We start from the raw sequence: 22,387 nt of genomic DNA on the forward strand, positions 1-22,387 counted from the left end.
TCTCTTTACTTTTCTCATTTTTTACTATGGTCTTGTCCTTTTGAAAGTCTGTAATGCTGGACTTATTTTTTAATTTTTATATTTTTTTCCCTAAGAGCTTGTATTTAAGAATGTGTATCTGGATACCTTTGTGTTTCAGATGGTTCCGTAAATGGTGCCTTCTAGACTTTTCACTGTACTCATGTGTGTACCTGTGACAATAAATTCTAATTCTAATTCTGTGACCTTGCCATCCTCACAGCTTCCTCAAAGTGTTGTTCAACATGGAGGATGCCAATTCATCAGCCGAGGGAGGGCGGTATGTGGTGATCAGCAGGAGGTTTCCTTGCCCTTGTTTAACCTGAAACAGTGAGACTTCCTGGGGTCCGGAGTCAATGTTGAGGACTCCCAGGGTAATTCCCTCCCGACTGTATCCCACTGTGGAGCCATGTCTACTGGGTCTGTCCTGCCGGTGGGACAGGACATATCCAGGGATGGGGATGTGGGGCCTGGGACATTATCTGTCTGTGAGTATGACTGTGTCAGGCTGTTGCTTGGCTAGGCTGTGAGACAGCTCTCCCAGTGTTGGCACTAGCCCCCGGATGTTAGTGAGGGGGACTGTGCACGGTTGTTACAGCTGGTTTTGCCGTTGTCTTTTCCGGTGCTGAGGTCGATGCCAGGTGAACCGTCTGGTTTCATTTCTTTGAGACTTTGTCACGATTGATACAACTGAACGGCTTGCCCGGCCATTTCAGAGGGACAACTGAGAGCCAACCACATTGCTGTAGGTGTAGAGTCACATGTAGGCCAGACCAGGTGAGGATTGGCAGATTTCCTTCCCTGAAGTGCAGAATGAACCAGGTGGGTTTCTGTCAGAATTAACACCATCTTTTGACATTCACTTACCAGCTTCTGCCCTTTGCCATGGTGGAATTTAAAGCAGGTCCCCAGTAACAATAACATTGCACCTTTGTACAGAGAACATAAAACAATACAGCACAGAACAGGCCCTTCGGCCCACGATGTTGTGCGGAACATTTGTCCTAGTTTAAGCACCTATCCATGTACCTATCCAATTGTCGCTTTGTCTCCTCCCTCATAATCCCTCTCTTGATTCCCCACTTTTTTTCTTCATTGATGGTCTCTCATCTCACTCATTACTTCTGTCCCTCATTGCGCTCCTTCTTCATTCCTTATCCCTTGCCTCAGTCTTTACCCCTTACTCTATCCCAACCTTCACTCCAAACCCCCTCCCTCCTTAATCCCTGCCTCACTTATTAAACCTCCTCATTTGTCAGTAATCAGTGAGTAAGGTGGCAGTAATATGTGGGTTATTGTTGTGTTAGGTAATAGGTTAATGGGGACGGGGTTATTGGGTCCAATGTGTGAACAGTCTATATACTGTCTTTGGTCAGAATCGATCATTAACAGTTGGTTTCCTGTACTCAAATCTTACAGATGGAAGCAGGACAGAAGAAGGAAATTGCTGAGACCACTCAGATCCTTCAACAAACCTTCATCAGTGAGAAAGAGCTTCTGCTAAAGAAGGAGAAGATGGTTGAAGAGGAAAAGGAGAGGTTAGAGCGACTTTATGAAGATGAATTGAAGAAATCCCAATCCCTGAAGGACGAGCAAAGTGACCAAATGAAGAAACTGGAGGATGAGAAACACAGGCTTCAGGCCAGTATGGAGGAGGCATTGAGAAAGCAAAAGGAGGCAGAGGATTTGGTTCACGATAAACAAAAGGAATTGCAGGAAATGGAAGAGAAGAGACAGCAGAAAGAGAAGCAGCTGGCTGAGGAGAACCGGATCCTGAGAGAGCAACTGGAAGCTCAGAAAAAGATCAAAGAGATGGCTCCAATTCAACAAGTAACAGTCACTCCAGTGAAAGCCATTTCCAATGGCAGAGACATGGTGGACTCTGCTGCAGAAAGTGAAGACACCAAACTGACGTTTAGTGGCCTTCGTCAGCCAGTGACAGCTGGTCGTCTACAGCAGGCTGGCATCTTGAGCAGGAAACAGTTGGACAAACTGAAGAAAGGTTCGGTAACAGTACAGGAACTGTCCCAAAAAGAAAACCTGAAGACTTATCTGCAGGGCAAGAGCTGCATTGCTGGTCTCATCCTTGAGCCTAGAAATGAGAAACTTAGCATCTATCAGGCAATGAAACAGGGAATATTGAAGCCTACAACAGCCACAAGCCTGCTGGAGGCCCAGGCAGCTTCTGGTTTCATCATTGACCCCATCAAAAACAAGAAGCTGCCAGTCAATGAGGCCATTAAGGAAGCTGTGGTTGGACCAGAACTTCAGGAAAAGCTGCTGTCTGCAGAGAGGGCGGTGACTGGTTACAGGGATCCCTACACGGGAAACACCATCTCCCTGTTCGAAGCAATGAAGAAAGACCTCATCAGTCCAAACCATGCAATCCGTTTACTGCAAGCTCAGATGGCGACTGGTGGCATCATTGACCCTTTGAACAGCCATCGTCTACCCTTGGAGCAGGGCTATAAGCAAGGCATCATTGATGAGAAAATGAGCAAAACACTTCCCAGTGACACTGATGAAACCAAAGGGTATTTTGACCCCAATACCCAAGAGTACCTTACTTATTTCCAACTGATGGACAGGTGTCAAGTGGACCCGGAGACTGGACTCTGTCTGTTACCATTGACAGATGAAGCAGTGACACACATGGAGGGTTATACAACAGAACAAACACGTGACATCTTCAGCACAGCCACAGTGTCTGTCCCATCCGGAAAATACTCTGGTAAAACAGTCACCATCTGGGAATTGATACACTCCGGGTATTTCACTGAGGAACAACGTCGGGACCTTATCCGACAGTACAGATCAGGAAAAGTCACCATCGAAAGCATCATCAAATACATCATTACAATTATTGGTGAGAGTGAAGCTAAAAAACAGCTTCTGTTTGATGGTCTGAGAGACAAGGTTCCTGCCAGTGAGTTACTCGAATCGAAGATCATTGACAAGAAGACATTTGATGGGCTTCAGAAGGGAAAAGCAACACCAGAAGATGTTGGCAAGTTAGATTCAGTGAAGAGGTACCTGCAGGGGTCAGACAGTATCGCTGGAGTGTTTATTGAACCAACAAAGACAAAGATGAGCTTTTACGAAGCAATGAAGAAGAATATGTTGAGTCCAAGCACAGCAGAGGCCTTGCTGGAAGCTCAGGCAGGTTCAGGGTTTATTGTTGACCCTGTGAAGAATCGAACCCTCACTGTCGATGAGGCAGTTAAAGAAGGTCTGGTCGGCCCAGAGCTCCATGAGAAACTTCTGTCAGCAGAGAAAGCTGTGACTGGGTACACTGACCCTTACACTGGCCGCAAGATCTCCTTATTTGAAGCGATCGCAAAGAACCTTCTTCATAAGGAACATGGGTTACGCCTCTTGGATGCCCAGTTGGCATCTGGTGGTATCATTGACCCTGTGACTAGCCATCGTCTACCCATCGATGTGGCCTACAAGAGGGGCATGTTGGATGAGGAGATGACTCGCATGTTGTCTACTCCCAGTGATGACAATAAAGGATTTTATGATCCAAACACAGAGGAGACCCTCACTTACCAAGAGCTGAAAGACAGATGCATAAAGGATGATACAACTGGGGTTTACCTGCTGCCTTTGAGTGAGAAAGCTGTTGCCTTGAAACCAGCTTATGATGAGGAACAGACAAAAGATACTTTTAAAAAGACAACAGTCTCCGTTCCTGCTGGCACTTTCACTGGGAAAACAGTCACCATCTGGGAGCTGATTAATTCTGAGTATTTCACTGAGGAACAAAGGAGGGATCTGATTCGACAATACCGATCAGGAAAGGTCACAGTTGAGAAGATCATCAGAATTGTCATCACGGTGATTGAGGAGAAAGAAGCAAAGAAGAAACCACAGCTTCTGTTTGATGGTCTGAGAGACAAGGTTCCTGCCAGTGAGTTACTCGAATCGAAGATCATTGACAAGAAGACATTTGATGGGCTTCAGAAGGGAAAAGCAATACCAGAAGATGTTGGCAAGTTAGATTCAGTGAAGAGGTACCTGCAGGGGTCAGATAGTATCGCTGGAGTGTTTATTGAACCAACAAAGACAAAGATGAGCTTTTATGAAGCAATGAAGAAGAATATGTTGAGTCCAAGCACAGCAGAGGCCTTGCTGGAAGCTCAGGCAGGTTCAGGGTTTATTGTTGACCCTGTGAAGAATCGAACCTTCACTGTCGATGAGGCAGTTAAAGAAGGTCTGGTAGGCCCAGAGCTCCACGAGAAACTTCTGTCAGCAGAGAAAGCTGTGACTGGGTACACTGACCCTTACACTGGCCGCAAGATCTCCTTATTTGAGGCAATGCAGAAGGACCTCGTACCCAAGAAACATGGCGTGCCTCTCTTGGATGCCCAGTTGGCATCTGGTGGTATCATTGACCCTGTGACCAGCCATCGTCTACCCATCGAGGTGGCCTACAAGAGGGGCATGTTGGATGAGGAGATGAGTAAAACGTTGTCCACGTCTAGCGATGACACTAAAGGCTTCACTGAACCAAACACAGATGAACGTGTCACGTACCAACAGCTGAGGGAGAAATGTCGAACTGATCCTGAGACATCACTTCTTCTGTTACCATTGACAGAAGAGGCAACTAAACGTGTGGATGTTCACCCTGAGGAGGTGACTAAAGAGGTTTTCCGAAATGCTGCAGTGTCTGTCCCATCCGGAAAATTCTCTGGCAAAACGGTCACCATCTGGGAATTGATACACTCCGAGTATTTCACTGAGGAACAACGTCGGGACCTTATCCGACAGTACAGATCAGGAAAAGTCACCGTGGAAAAGATCATTACAATTGTTGTTACAATTATTGGTGAGAGTGAAGCTAAAAAGCAGCCTCACTTTGATGGTCTGAGAGACAAGGTTCCTGCCAGTGAGTTACTCGAATCGAAGATCATTGACAAGAAGACATTTGATGGGCTTCAGAAGGGAAAAGCAACACCAGAAGATGTTGGCAAGTTAGATTCAGTGAAGAGGTACCTGCAGGGGTCAGACAGTATCGCTGGAGTGTTTATTGAACCAACAAGGACAAAGATGAGCTTTTACGAAGCAATCAAGAAGAATATGTTGAGTCCAAGCACAGCAGAGGCCTTGCTGGAAGCTCAGGCAGGTTCAGGGTTTATTGTTGACCCTGTGAAGAATCGAACCCTCACTGTCGATGAGGCAGTTAAAGAAGGTCTGGTCGGCCCAGAGCTCCATGAGAAACTTCTGTCAGCAGAGAAAGCTGTGACTGGGTACACTGACCCTTACACTGGCCGCAAGATCTCCTTATTTGAAGCGATCGCAAAGAACCTTCTTCATAAGGAACATGGGTTACGCCTCTTGGATGCCCAGTTGGCATCTGGTGGTATCATTGACCCTGTGACCAGCCATCGTCTACCCATCGAGGTGGCCTACAAGAGGGGCATGTTGGATGAGGAGATGACTCGCATGTTGTCTACTCCCAGTGATGACAATAAAGGATTTTATGATCCAAACACAGAGGAGACCCTCACTTACCAAGAGCTGAAAGACAGATGCATAAAGGATGATACAACTGGGGTTTACCTGCTGCCTTTGAGTGAGAAAGCTGTTGCCTTGAAACCAGCTTATGATGAGGAACAGACAAAAGATACTTTTAAAAAGACAACAGTCTCCGTTCCTGCTGGCACTTTCACTGGGAAAACAGTCACCATCTGGGAGCTGATTAATTCTGAGTATTTCACTGAGGAACAAAGGAGGGATCTGATTCGACAATACCGATCAGGAAAGGTCACAGTTGAGAAGATCATCAGAATTGTCATCACGGTGATTGAGGAGAAAGAAGCAAAGAAGAAACCACAGCTTCTATTTGATGGTCTGAGAGACAAGGTTCCTGCCAGTGAGTTACTCGAATCGAAGATCATTGACAAGAAGACATTTGATGGGCTTCAGAAGGGAAAAGCAATACCAGAAGATGTTGGCAAGTTAGATTCAGTGAAGAGGTACCTGCAGGGGTCAGATAGTATCGCTGGAGTGTTTATTGAACCAACAAAGACAAAGATGAGCTTTTATGAAGCAATGAAGAAGAATATGTTGAGTCCAAGCACAGCAGAGGCCTTGCTGGAAGCTCAGGCAGGTTCAGGGTTTATTGTTGACCCTGTGAAGAATCGAACCCTCACTGTCGATGAGGCAGTTAAAGAAGGTCTGGTAGGCCCAGAGCTCCACGAGAAACTTCTGTCAGCAGAGAAAGCTGTGACTGGGTACACTGACCCTTACACTGGCCGCAAGATCTCCTTATTTGAGGCAATGCAGAAGGACCTCGTACCCAAGAAACATGGCGTGCCTCTCTTGGATGCCCAGTTGGCATCTGGTGGTATCATTGACCCTGTGACCAGCCATCGTCTACCCATCGAGGTGGCCTACAAGAGGGGCATGTTGGATGAGGAGATGAGTAAAACGTTGTCCACGTCTAGCGATGACACTAAAGGCTTCACTGAACCAAACACAGATGAACGTGTCACGTACCAACAGCTGAGGGAGAAATGTCGAACTGATCCTGAGACATCACTTCTTCTGTTACCATTGACAGAAGAGGCAACTAAACGTGTGGATGTTCACCCTGAGGAGGTGACTAAAGAGGTTTTCCGAAATGCTGCAGTGTCTGTCCCATCCGGAAAATTCTCTGGCAAAACGGTCACCATCTGGGAATTGATACACTCCGAGTATTTCACTGAGGAACAACGTCGGGACCTTATCCGACAGTACAGATCAGGAAAAGTCACCGTGGAAAAGATCATTACAATTGTTGTTACAATTATTGGTGAGAGTGAAGCTAAAAAGCAGCCTCACTTTGATGGTCTGAGAGACAAGGTTCCTGCCAGTGAGTTACTCGAATCGAAGATCATTGACAAGAAGACATTTGATGGGCTTCAGAAGGGAAAAGCAACACCAGAAGATGTTGGCAAGTTAGATTCAGTGAAGAGGTACCTGCAGGGGTCAGACAGTATCGCTGGAGTGTTTATTGAACCAACAAAGACAAAGATGAGCTTTTACGAAGCAATGAAGAAGAATATGTTGAGTCCAAGCACAGCAGAGGCCTTGCTGGAAGCTCAGGCAGGTTCAGGGTTTATTGTTGACCCTGTGAAGAATCGAACCCTCACTGTCGATGAGGCAGTTAAAGAAGGTCTGGTCGGCCCAGAGCTCCATGAGAAACTTCTGTCAGCAGAGAAAGCTGTGACTGGGTACACTGACCCTTACACTGGCCGCAAGATCTCCTTATTTGAAGCGATCGCAAAGAACCTTCTTCACAAGGAACATGGGTTACGCCTCTTGGATGCCCAGTTGGCATCTGGTGGTATCATTGACCCTGTGACCAGCCATCGTCTACCCATCGAGGTGGCCTACAAGAGGGGCATGTTGGATGAGGAGATGACTCGCATGTTGTCTACTCCCAGTGATGACAATAAAGGATTTTATGATCCAAACACAGAGGAGACCCTCACTTACCAAGAGCTGAAAGACAGATGCATAAAGGATGATACAACTGGGGTTTACCTGCTGCCTTTGAGTGAGAAAGCTGTTGCCTTGAAACCAGCTTATGATGAGGAACAGACAAAAGATACTTTTAAAAAGACAACAGTCTCCGTTCCTGCTGGCACTTTCACTGGGAAAACAGTCACCATCTGGGAGCTGATTAATTCTGAGTATTTCACTGAGGAACAAAGGAGGGATCTGATTCGACAATACCGATCAGGAAAGGTCACAGTTGAGAAGATCATCAGAATTGTCATCACGGTGATTGAGGAGAAAGAAGCAAAGAAGAAACCACAGCTTCTGTTTGATGGTCTGAGAGACAAGGTTCCTGCCAGTGAGTTACTCGAATCGAAGATCATTGACAAGAAGACATTTGATGGGCTTCAGAAGGGAAAAGCAATACCAGAAGATGTTGGCAAGTTAGATTCAGTGAAGAGGTACCTGCAGGGGTCAGATAGTATCGCTGGAGTGTTTATTGAACCAACAAAGACAAAGATGAGCTTTTATGAAGCAATGAAGAAGAATATGTTGAGTCCAAGCACAGCAGAGGCCTTGCTGGAAGCTCAGGCAGGTTCAGGGTTTATTGTTGACCCTGTGAAGAATCGAACCTTCACTGTCGATGAGGCAGTTAAAGAAGGTCTGGTAGGCCCAGAGCTCCACGAGAAACTTCTGTCAGCAGAGAAAGCTGTGACTGGGTACACTGACCCTTACACTGGCCGCAAGATCTCCTTATTTGAGGCAATGCAGAAGGACCTCGTACCCAAGAAACATGGCGTGCCTCTCTTGGATGCCCAGTTGGCATCTGGTGGTATCATTGACCCTGTGACCAGCCATCGTCTACCCATCGAGGTGGCCTACAAGAGGGGCATGTTGGATGAGGAGATGAGTAAAACGTTGTCCACGTCTAGCGATGACACTAAAGGCTTCACTGAACCAAACACAGATGAACGTGTCACGTACCAACAGCTGAGGGAGAAATGTCGAACTGATCCTGAGACATCACTTCTTCTGTTACCATTGACAGAAGAGGCAACTAAACGTGTGGATGTTCACCCTGAGGAGGTGACTAAAGAGGTTTTCCGAAATGCTGCAGTGTCTGTCCCATCCGGAAAATTCTCTGGCAAAACGGTCACCATCTGGGAATTGATACACTCCGAGTATTTCACTGAGGAACAACGTCGGGACCTTATCCGACAGTACAGATCAGGAAAAGTCACCGTGGAAAAGATCATTACAATTGTTGTTACAATTATTGAGGAAACTGAGGTGAAGAAAAAGTCACAAATAACATTAGATGGTCTGAGAGACAAGGTTCCTGCCAGTGAGTTACTCGAATCGAAGATCATTGACAAGAAGACATTTGATGGGCTTCAGAAGGGAAAAGCAACACCAGAAGATGTTGGCAAGTTAGATTCAGTGAAGAGGTACCTGCAGGGGTCAGACAGTATCGCTGGAGTGTTTATTGAACCAACAAAGACAAAGATGAGCTTTTACGAAGCAATGAAGAAGAATATGTTGAGTCCAAGCACAGCAGAGGCCTTGCTGGAAGCTCAGGCAGGTTCAGGGTTTATTGTTGACCCTGTGAAGAATCGAACCCTCACTGTCGACGAGGCAGTTAAAGAAGGTCTGGTAGGCCCAGAGCTCCACGAGAAGCTTCTGTCAGCAGAGAAAGCTGTGACTGGGTACACTGACCCTTACACTGGCCGCAAGATCTCCTTATTTGAAGCGATCACGAAGGATCTTGTGTCGAAGGGTAATGGGATCCGTCTCCTTGAGGCACAGATTGCCACAGGAGGCATCATTGACCCTGTGCACAGTCACCGACTGCCTGTCGATGTGGCCTACCAACGAGGAATGTTTGATCAGGAGATGAACAAGATTCTGTCTGCTGCTGCCGATGACACCAAAGGGTTCCTGGACCCTAACACTGATGAAGACCTCACCTATCAGCAGCTAAAGGAGAGGTGCGTAACAGATCCAGAGACTGGACTCTACCTCATCCCAATAAAGGACAGCCAGATTCCCCAGGTGGTTGAAAGTATGGTGCACAGTGAGGTTGAAACAAGAGAGGTATTTGAGAACACGACTGTGGAGCTTCCTGAAGGAACACTTGGTGGGAAATCCATGAGCGTTTGGGAGATCCTGAACTCTGAGTTACTTACTGAGAAAGAGCGGCTCAGGTTAACAAGAGACTATCGTTCAGGAAAGATTACACGTGAGCGTTTGGTTGTGGTAATTATTGAGATTATTCAGCAGGTGGAAATCCGCAGAGGCTATGAAATGATTACATTTAATACTTTCAGGGGTAAGATCACAGCTGATCAGCTTTATTCCTCCAAAATTATTGACATGGAAACACTGAATATGCTGAAGGACAAGCGATTAACTGTGCAGCAAGTCTGTGAGATGGAGTCAGTCAGGAAGTACCTGTTTGGAACAGGAGCTATAAGTGGGATTTATAAATGTGCTGGGAAGGAAGTGTTAACATTATACCACGCAATGAAGAAGGGTTTGGTGAAACCTGAGATAACTGATGCTCTGTTGGAAGCGCAGGCTGCCACTGGCTTCATGTTGGACCCGGTGAAGAATAAGAGGCTGTCTGTAGATGAGGCAGTGAGAGAAGGTCTCGTGGGTCCTGAGCTCCATGACAGACTGCTTTCAGCTGAACGAGCAGTCACTGGCTACCGAGACCCTTATACTGGGAAGACCATCTCACTTTTCCAAGCCATGAAGAAAGGCCTCATTGCGAAGGAGTATGTGCTGAGGCTACTGGATGCCCAGTTAGTCACAGGTGGCATTATTGACCCAGAATACAGCTACCACCTTCCTCTGGAGACGGCCTACCAGCGTGGCTATCTTGACCGCGAGACATACAGCCTGCTGACAGATCCCACAGAGGGGCCCCAAGGCTTTCATGACCCCAGCACTGAAGAACCCATGAGTTACACTCAGCTGCTGAAGCGGTGCAGGGTCGATGAAAACTCAGGCCAGCGCCTGCTGACTCTGACGGACAGGAAGAGGTTGGTCTTTAAAGGTCTCCGTAAACAGATCACAATGGAGCAACTTGTTGCGTCAGATATCATCACAAGTTCTGATGCTGCACAGTTACTGGAAGGTGAAATCACTGTGGAACAAGTCAGCGACAGCATCAAGAAATACTTGGAAGGTACCAGTTGTATTTCAGGAGTGTTTGTTGAAGCTACCAAAGAGCGATTAACCATTTACCAAGCCATGAAGAAAGGTATGATTCGACCTGGAACAGCCTTTGAGTTGTTGGAGGCTCAAGCAGCAACTGGTTACATGATTGATCCCATTAAAAATTTAAAGTTAACAGTGAGTGATGCTGTGAAAATGGGAGTGGTGGGTCCAGAGTTTAAGGATAAACTTCTCTCGGCTGAGAGAGCAGTTACTGGTTACAGAGATCCTTACTCAGGTGAACTGCTGTCTCTGTTTCAAGCCATGCAGAAAAGTCTGATTCTGAAAGATCATGGGATTCGTCTGTTGGAATCGCAGATTGCTACGGGTGGGATCATTGACCCAGAGTACAGTCATCGCCTGCCTGTTGAGGTGGCCTACAAACGAGGCCTGTTTGATGAAGAGATGAACAAGATCCTGTCAGACCCAGGTGACGACACAAAGGGCTTCTTCGATCCAAACACTGAGGAAAACCTCACCTACCTGCAGCTGAAGGAGCGTTGCGTGGTCGATTCTGATACTGGCCTCTGTTTACTCATTCTGAAAGATAAGAAGAGAGAAAGGAAGACTTCATCCAAGTCATCTGTTCGCAAACGGCGAGTGGTCATTGTGGATCCTGAAACTGGCAAAGAGATGTCTGTTTATGAGGCTTATCGTAAAGGACTCATTGATCATCAGACTTACACAGAGCTTTCTGAACAGGAATGTGAATGGGAGGAGGTGACAATCTCTTCATCAGATGGTGTGGTGAAGTCAGTCATCACTGACAAACGATCAGGAAGACAGTACGATATCGATGATGCACTGTCCAAAGGGCTGATTGATCAGGGTTCTTTAGACCTGTATCGCTCTGGAGCGTTATCCATCACGGAATTTGCTGATATGTTGTCAGGAAACATGAGTGGGTTCCGTTCAAGGACTTCCTCAGTTGGCTCCTCATCTTCGTACACAAGCCAACAAGCAAGTCCCATGAGAAGTCACATGGTTACATGGAATGATCCAGTGGAGGAGACGTGTCCAGTTGCTGGCATCTTGGACACAGATACTCTCGAGAAAGTCTCCATCACAGAAGCCATGCATCGTAACTTGGTGGACAACATCAGTGGTCAGAGGTTACTGGAGGCCCAGGCCTGTACAGGTGGAATCATTGATCCCACTACAGGAGAGAAGTATTCAGTCACCGATGCTGTTGCTCACTCCCTTGTAGACAAGATCATGGTGGACAGGATCAACCTGGCTCAGAAAGCATTCAATGGATTTGAAGATCCAAGAACCAAGACAAAAATGTCCGCTGCACAGGCCTTGAAGAAAGGCTGGTTATATTACGAAGCAGGCCAGAGATTCTTGGAGGTACAGTATCTGACTGGTGGACTGATTGAACCTGATGTCACTGGACGAGTCTCTCTGGATGAAGCTTTACAAAAAGGCACCATCGATGCCCGTACTGCCCAGAAACTGAGGGATGTTGGAGCTCATACAAAATATATAACCTGTCCCAAAACAAAGCTGAAGATTTCCTACAAGGATGCAATGGACCGATCGATGATTGAAGAAGGGACAGGCTTGCGTTTGCTTGAAGCATCATCACAATCGACCAAAGGTTTCTATAGTCCCTACAACGTCAGCGGAGCTGGCTCATCCGCAGGTTCTCGATCAGGTTCAAGAACTGGTTCTAGAACAGGCTCCAGACGAGGAAGCTTTGACGCGTCAGGATCTGGTTACTCCATGTCCTTCTCATCATCCTCATACACGTCGTCCAGTTACGGCCGCAGATTGGCCTCCACTGTTCCTGGAGGGCGGGAGATGGTGACCATGTCCATGAGCTCTCGGCCACTCCCTAACCCAGACGAGAGCTCCGTGTTTACACAGACGCAGCTTCTACAAGTGTCGATGATGTAGCAAGACCACTGTCCCCAGGCCCCCTTCCCCCTCACCCTGCTCCACAACTAGCAAATAACCAAAACCATAGTCTCTGTAAAGGACAGCAAGGGACACCATTATTCTGATAAAAATATAGGAGAGAAATTTGTTTTAATTTTCCATCACCTCGGTCCCTCTGAGTTTTAAATAATCTAGTGATTTGAAGTTAATCCAATGGAATGTATATGTTTGGAACAAAAAGAGACTATTTATCCAGATCTGATTAATCTCTGTTTCCCGATGGGGCCGATTCTGTTGCTATTTGTGGAGCAGGGGGGACCCTGACACCACTGCTGCCATATCCTCATCTTACTCTGTCAGTGGGGAGGAGTTCAATATCCAAACCTCGTAACTTTCTTGGTGAATGCACTGACCCACAGCGTGCCCAGATATCTCGCTTTCTATTTTAAAACAAATATGCTGCAAGTATTAAGAGCTTCTCTTCCATTGAACTATAACAAAGACTTGATGCTGTTTGAAAAGAAACCAAATATTAACAAGGTGCCGTCTTTCAAATTTATTGAACCATCCTTGACTTGGGTGTTCCAGTCAGTTACTGGAATACTCCAGCCAACTCTCCCCTTACACCATGTGTCTCCACTGCACTGACTGTTTTCATGATCATTCAGACTCCTTGTGTAAACCAGGACAGCTCCCAAACAGCCTCCTGGAGAAACCAGCCTGCAGTTACTGACCTAGGCCCCACTCTGGCTGACATCTCTCTGTGGACATAAACTGATGGTGCTCACATCAAGATTCCTCCCGGCTGCCCTCAATGCAGCCGCTTCACAGGAGGTAAGTGAGAGAAAACCTACTCCTCACCCACAACAGTACTCCCTCAATCCCATACTAATCTCACTCAATGTCCCTATTCCCCCTCACACACTGTCTACACCCACCCTCACTCCCCCTTCCCTTCCCCTCACTGACTCTCTCCCTCCCACCCACAGTTACCCTCTGTCCCCCTCTCTATCCCTCATTCACCTTCACCCACTCTCTCCCTCACCCTCACACCCTATCTCCCTCCTCACACCCTCACCCACTCACTCCCTTTCTTTCCCTCCCCCTCACACCCTCACCCAATCTCTCCCTCTCACTCACTCACTCACTCTCTCCCTCTCATTCACTCACTCACTCTCTGCCTCTCACTCACTCACTCACTCTCCTTCACCCTCTCTCTCACTCACCTCTGCTCCTCACTTATGCTCTCCGTCTCACTCACTCCCTCTCTCTCACTCACTCTCCCTCACATTGTGTCCCCTCACTCACACTGTCACCCCATCACTCACCTTCTCTCCCCCTCCATCCGTCTCTTCCACCTCATATGAGAATAAACTATAGGAAGAGAGTAGACCCTTTTCCGAGGGTGGGGTGGAGTGTGGGTGTGGGAGCAGTCCCCTCTGAGAGGGGATGGGGGTTGTTGGTTGGACTGGAGTGAGGAACATGCTTTCCTGAGCACAGGGCGAGTAGGAAGCAGCTGTTTCCCTGGGCCAAGGCGTCATTAACAACGGGCATGAGTTTAGGGGAAAAGGTGGAAGGTTCAGAGGGGGCCTTCAGGAGAGGGTGGAGGGTCTGGAACGTAGTGCCTGGGAAGAGAGTTGAGGAAGGAAACATCACAACCTTGACAAGGTACCTGGATGAGCCATGAAATGTTGTAACGTACAAGACTAAAGGCTAAGTGTGGGAAGTGGGAGGAGTATAGATTGTGTGAGATTCTGATGGTAAGAGTGTGATGGGCTGAAGGACCTCTTCCATAGTATGTTTCAATGTTTGTCCCCATGTGGTTAGCTCCCTAGTCCCATAGAGAGCCCTGTACCCAGGGGGAGTGCAGGACAATGACATGAAGGTCATCTCCACAATGACAGGGCCTGACCAGGATTTGGGATAAAAGGCTGCACTGGGATTGTATCATTTTCTGGGATCATTGGCTGATGTCTCTTTATTGGTCTCCTTTGTTGTTCAGCTGCAGTCACCTGTTTCCTTTTCGTTCCAGCCCCATTGCACCTTATTCAGAGAGTGATGTCAGTGACACAGTGATGGAGAGTGAAGCAAATCTTGACCTACCAGCAGGTGTAGCCTCCAGAACGCTGTCACACCAGAACATTCCGGAATCCCAGCGGAGACCAGGACAGAGTCACAGGAGGCTCACTGTTCTTGACAGTGGAAGCTGCGATGCCTGATCTGTGAGGACTCAGTGCCCGGTCGTAGGGAGCTGAAACTGGAGCTCAGATACCATCCTGTCAGCAAGATGAACACTGTCCCAGCCATTACTTTCCCCAGCTCGCTTTGTTGCCTTTCAGTTCAGTGATTAACTCAACCCTTTTATGTTGTTCATGTAATGTGTTTTTGTTTTGAGCTGCATGCCTTACTAACTCATTCAGGAGAATCCTTCACGTTTGAATGAGCCTGTTTATATCAAACAGTGCGATTAACACACTAACTGATTGCAATCCAGACAAACCCCTGGAGATTAAACACCTCCATCAGCTGTACAGACGATAAGTTGTTAAAAGAAACCTTGTTGCAAGGGAAAATTAAAAAGATATTAATATATAAAAACAGGTAAACCTTTCTGCAAATTGCTCACATTGCATTTCATAACAAAGCAGGTCAAACGTACCACAAACTGGAGGCACGATCGGGACACGGGTAGGCCGGAAACTCGACACCAGTGAATCAGCTCAGGGATACTGAACTGACACAGGACACAACCCACACCGTATAACACTGGGGTACAGCACTGACACAGGACAGAACCCACACCGTATAACACTGGGGTACAGCACTGACACAGGACAGAACACACACCGTATAACACTGGGCTACAGCACTGACACAGGACACAACCCACACCGTATAACACTGGGGTACAGCACTGACACAGGACAGAACCCACACCGTATAACACTGGGCTACTGCACTGACACAGGACAGAACCCACACCGTATAACACTGGGGTACAGCACTGACACAGGACACAACCCACACCGTATAACACTGGGGTACAGCACTGACACAGGACAGAACACACACCGTATAACACTGGGCTACAGCACTGACACAGGACACAACCCACACCGTATAACACTGGGGTACAGCACTGACACAGGACACAACCCACAACGTATAACACTGGGATACAGCACTGACGCAGGACAGAACCCACACTGTATAACACTGGGCTACAACACTGACGCAGGACAGAACACACACCGTATAACACTGGGGTACAGCACTGACTCAGGACAGAACCCACACCGTATAACACTGGGGTACAGCACTGACACAGGACCGAACCCACACCGTATAACACTGGGGTACAGCACTGACACAGGCCAGAACCCACACCGTATAACACTGGGCTACAGCACTGACACAGGACAGAACACACACCGTATAACACTGGGCTACAGCACTGACGCAGGACAGAACACACACCGTATAACACTGGGGTACAGCACTGACACAGGACACAACCCACACCGCATAACACTGGGCTACAGCACTGACGCAGGACAGAACCCACACCGTATAACACTGGGGTACAGCACTGACACAGGACAGAACCCACACCGTATAACACTGGGGTACAGCACTGACGCAGGACACAACCCACACCGTATAACACTGGGCTACAGCACTGACACAGGACAGAACCCACACCGTATAACACTGGGGTACAGCACTGACGCAGGACAGAACCCACACCGTATAACACTGGGGTACAGCACTGACACAGGACACAACCCACACCGTATAACACTGGGGTACAGCACTGACACAGGACAGAACCCACACCGTATAACACTGGGGTACAGCACTGACACAGGACAGAACCCACACCGTATAACACTGGGGTACAGCACTGACACAGGACAGAACCCACACCGTATAACACTGGGGTACAGCACTGACACAGGACAGAACCCACACCGTATAACACTGGGGTACAGCACTGACACAGGACACAACCCACACAGTATAACACTGGGGTACAGCACTGACACAGGACAGAACCTACACCGTATAACACTGGGGTACAGCACTGACGCAGGACAGAACACACACCGTATAACACTGGGGTACAGCACTGACACAGGACACAACCCACACCGTATAACACTGGGGTACAGCACTGACACAGGACCGAACCCACACCGCATAACACTGGGCTACAGCACTGACACAGGACAGAACCCACACCGTATAACACTGGGGTACAGCACTGACGCAGGACACAACCCACACCGTATAACACTGGGGTACAGCACTGACGCAGGACAGAAACCACACCGTATAACACTGGGGTACAGCACTGACGCAGGACACAACACATACCGTATGACACTGGGGTACAGCACTGACACAGGACAGAACCCACACCGTATAACACTGGGGTACAGCACTGACACAGGACAGAACCCACACCATATAACACTGGGCTACAGCACTGACACAGGACAGAACCCACACCGTATAACACTGGGCTACAGCACTGACACAGGACACAACCCACACCGTATAACACTGGGGTACAGCACTGACGCAGGACAGAACCCACACCGTATAACACTGGGGTACAGCACTGACACAGGACAGATCCCACACCGTATAACACTGGGGTACAGCACTGACGCAGGACACAACACATACCGTATGACACTGGGGTACAGCACTGACACAGGACAGAACCGACACCGGAGAACACTGGGGTACAGCACTGACACAGGACAGAACCCACACCATATAACACTGGGGTACAGCACTGACACAGGACAGATCCCACACCGTATAACACTGGGGTACAGCACTGACGCAGGACACAACACATACCGTATGACACTGGGGTACAGCACTGACACAGGACAGAACCCACACCGTATAACACTGGGCTACAGAACTGACACAGGACAGAACCCATACCGTATAACACTCGGCTACAGCACTGACGCAGGACAGAACCCACACCGTATAACACTGGGCTACAGCACTGACACAGGACAGAACCCACACCGTATAACACTGGGGTACACCACTGACAAAGTACAGAACCCACACCGTATAACACTGGGCTACAGCACTGACGCAGGCCAGAACCCACACCGTATAACACTGGCGTACAGCACTGACGCAGGACAGAACCCACACCGTATAACACTGGGCTACAGCACTGACACAGGACACAACCCACACCGTATAACACTGGGCAACAGCACAGACACAGGACAGAACCCACACCGTATAACACTGGGGTACAGCACTGACACAGGACAGAACCCACACCGTATAACACTGGGCAACAGCACAGACACAGGACAGAACCCACACCGTATAACACTGGGCTACAGCACTGACACAGGACAGAACCCACACCGTATAACACTGGGGTACAGCACTGACGCAGGACAGAACCCACACCGTATAACACTGGGCTACAGCACTGACACAGGACACAACCCACACCGTATAACACTGGGGTACAGCACTGACGCAGGACAGAACCCACACCGTATAACACTGGGCTACAGCACAGACACAGGACAGACCCCACACCGTATAACACTGGGCTACAGCACTGACACAGGACAGAACCCACACCGTATAACACTGGGCTACAGCACTGACACAGGACAGAACCCACACCGTATAACACTGGGGTACAGCACTGACACAGGACACAACCCACACCGTATAACACTGGGGTACAGCACTGACACAGGACACAACCCACACCGTATAACACTGGGGTACAGCACTGACACAGGACAGAACCCACACCGTATAACACTGGGGTACAGCACTGACGCAGGACACAACCCACACCGTATAACACTGGGGTACAGCACTGACGCAGGACAGAAACCACACCGTATAACACTGGGCTACAGCACTGACGCAGGACAGAACCCACACCGTATAACACTGGGGTACAGCACTGACGCAGGATACAACCCACACCGTATAACACTGGGGTACAGCACTGACACAGGACAGAACCCACACCGTATAACACTGGGCTACAGCACTGACACAGGACAGAACCCACACCGTATAACACTGGGCTACAGCACTGACACAGGACAGGACCCACACCGTATAACACTTGGCCACAGCACTGACACAGGACAGAACCCACACCGTATAACACTGGGCTACAGCACTGACACAGGACAGAACCCACACCGTATAACACTGGGCTACAGCACTGACGCAGGACACAACCCATACCGTATAACACTGGGGTACAGCACTGACACAGGACAGAACCCACACCGTATAACACTGGGGTACAGCACTGACGCAGGACAGAACCCACACCGTATAACACTGGGGTACAGCAGTGACACAGGACAGAACCCACACCGTATAAGACCGGGCTACAGCACTGACGCAGGACAGAACCCACACCGTATAACACTGGGCTACAGCACTGACGCAGGACAGAACCCACAGCGATTAACACTGGGGTACAACACTGACGCAGGACAGAACCCACACCGTATAACACTGGGCTACAGCACTGACGCAGGACAGAACCCACACCGTATAACACTGGGGCACAGCACTGACGCAGGACAGAACCCACACCGTATAACACTGGGGTACAGCACTGACGCAGGACAGAACCCACAGCGATTAACACTGGGGTACAACACTGACGCAGGACACAACCCACACCGTATAACACTGGGGTACAGCACTGACGCAGGACACAACCCACACCGTATAACACTGGGGTACAGCACTGACACAGGACAGAACCCACAGCGTATAACACTGGGGTACAACACTGACGCAGGACACAACCCACACCGTATAACACTGGGGTACAGCACTGACACAGGACCGAACCCACACCGTACAACACTGGGCTACAGCACTGACACAGGACAGAACCCACACCGTATAACACTGGGGTACAGCACTGACACAGGACAGAACCCACACCGTATAACACTGGGGTACAGCACTGACACAGGACAGAACCCACACCGTATAACACTGGGGTACAGCACTGACACAGGACAGAACCCACACCGTATAACACTGGGGTACAGCCCTGACGCAGGACACAACCCACACCGTATAACACTGGGGTACAGCACTGACACAGGACACAACCCACACCGTATAACACTGGGGTACAGCACTGACACAGGACAGAACCCACACCGTATAACACTGGGTTACAGCACTGACGCAGGACACAACCCACACCGTATAACACTGGGGTACAGCACTGACACAGGACAGAACCCACACCGTATAACACTGGGGTACAGCACTGACGCAGGACACAACCCACACCGCATAACACTGGGCGACAGCACTGACACAGGACAGAACCCACACCGTATAACACTGGGGTACAGCACTGACGCAGGACACAACCCACACCATGTAACTCTGGGGTACAGCACTGACGCAGGACACTACCCACACCGCATAACACTGGGCTACAGCACTGACACAGGACAGAACCCACACCGGAGAACACTGGGGTACAGCACTGACACAGGACAGAACCCACACCGTATAACACTGGGCTACAGCACTGACACAGGACAGAACCCACACCGTATAACACTGGGGTATAGCACTGACGCAGGACAGAACCCACACCGTATAACACTGGGCAACAGCACTGACACAGGACAGAACCCACACCGTATAACACTGGGCTACAGCACTGACACAGGACAGAACCCACACCGTATAACACTGGGGTACAGCACTGACACAGGACAGAACCCACACCGTATAACACTGGGGTACAGCACTGACACAGGACAGAACACACACCGTATAACACTGGGGTACAGCACTGACACAGGACAGAACCCACACCGTATAACACTGGGGTACAGCACTGACGCAGCACACAACCCACACCGTATAACACTGGGGTACAGCACTGACACAGGACAGAACCCACACCGTATAACACTGGGCTACAGCACTGACGCAGGACAGAACCCACACCGTATAACACTGGGGTACAGCACTGACACAGGACACAACCCACACCGTATAACACTGGGCTACAGCACTGACACAGGACAGAACCCACACCGTATAACACTGGGGTACAGCACTGACACAGGACAGAACCCACACCGTATAACACTGGGCTACAGCACTGACACAGGACAGAACCCACACCGTATAACACTGGGGTACAGCACTGACACAGGACAGAACCCACACCGTATAACACTGGGGTACAGCACTGACACAGGACCGAACTCACACCGTATAACACTGGGGTACAGCACTGACACAGGACAGAACCCACACCGTATAACACTGGGCTACAGCACTGACACAGGACAGAACCCACACCGTATAACACTGGGGTACAGCACTGACACAGGACAGAACCCATACCGTATAACACTGGGGTGCAGCACTGACACAGGACAGAACCCACACCGTATAACACTGGGGTGCAGCACTGACACAGGACAGAACCCACACTGTATAACACTGGGGTATAGCACTGACACAGGACACAACCCATACCGTATAACACTTGACTACAGCACTGACGCAGGACAGAACCCACACCGTATAACACTGGGCTACAGTACTGACACAGGACAGAACCCACACCGTATAACACTGGGCTACAGCACTGACACATGACAGAACCCACACCGTATAACACTGGGGTACAGCACTGACGCAGGACACAACCCACACCGTATAACACTGGGGTACAGCACTGACACAGGACAGAACCCATACCGTATAACACTGGGGTACAGCACTGACACAGGACAGAACCCACACCGGAGAACACTGGGGTACAGCACTGACACAGGACAGAACCCACACCGTATAACACTGGGCTACAGCACTGACACAGGACAGAACCCACACCGTATAACACTGGGCTAAAGCACTGACACAGGACAGAACCCACACCGGAGAACACTGGGGTACAGCACTGACACAGGACAGAACCCACACCGTATAACACTGGGCTACAGCACTGACACAGGACAGAACCCACACCGTATAACACTGGGCTACAGCACTGACACAGGACAGAACTCACACAGTATAACACTGGGCTACAGCACTGACACAGGACACAACCCACACCGTATAACACTGGGGTACAGCACTGACACAGGACAGAACCCACACCGTATAACACTGGGCTACAGCACTGACACAGGACAGAACCCACACCGTATAACACTGGGCTACAGCACTGACACAGGACAGAACTCACACAGTATAACACTGGGCTACAGCACTGACACAGGACAGAACCCACACCGTATAACACTGGGGTATAGCACTGACGCAGGACAGAACCCACACCGTATAACACTGGGCAACAGCACTGACACAGGACAGAACCCACACCGTATAACACTGGGCTACAGCACTGACACAGGACAGAACCCACACCGTATAACACTGGGGTACAGCACTGACACAGGACAGAACCCACACCGTATAACACTGGGGTACACCACTGACACAGGACAGAACACACACCGTATAACACTGGGGTACAGCACTGACGCAGGACAGAACCCACACTGTATAACACTGGGCTACAACACTGACGCAGGACAGAACACACACCGTTTAACACTGGGGTACAGCACTGACTCAGGACAGAACCCACACCGTATAACACTGGGGTACAGCACTGACACAGGACCGAACCCACACCGTATAACACTGGGGTACAGCACTGACACAGGCCAGAACCCACACC

At 49.2% G+C, this 22,387-nt stretch overlaps 1 protein-coding gene across 1 annotated transcript in view; it reads left to right on the forward strand.

Annotated features, from left to right (window-relative positions):
* LOC122547394 (plectin-like) overlaps positions 1-15,207 on the forward strand; it is a 208,692-nt gene extending 193,485 nt beyond the window's left edge. The window contains 2 exon segments of the mRNA XM_087987780.1: positions 1,438-13,443; positions 14,642-15,207. Coding sequence (XP_087843906.1) covers positions 1,438-12,627 — 11,190 coding nt within the window. The 3' untranslated portion in view covers positions 12,628-13,443; positions 14,642-15,207.
* Positions 15,208-22,387: the final 7,180 nt, after the last annotated feature.

The sequence above is a fragment of the Chiloscyllium plagiosum genome, unplaced genomic scaffold (genome assembly GCF_037043375.1).
Source record: "Chiloscyllium plagiosum isolate Xiang-an unplaced genomic scaffold, Cpla_swu_hap1 HiC_scaffold_5, whole genome shotgun sequence".
NCBI classification, from domain to species: domain Eukaryota; kingdom Metazoa; phylum Chordata; class Chondrichthyes; order Orectolobiformes; family Hemiscylliidae; genus Chiloscyllium; species Chiloscyllium plagiosum.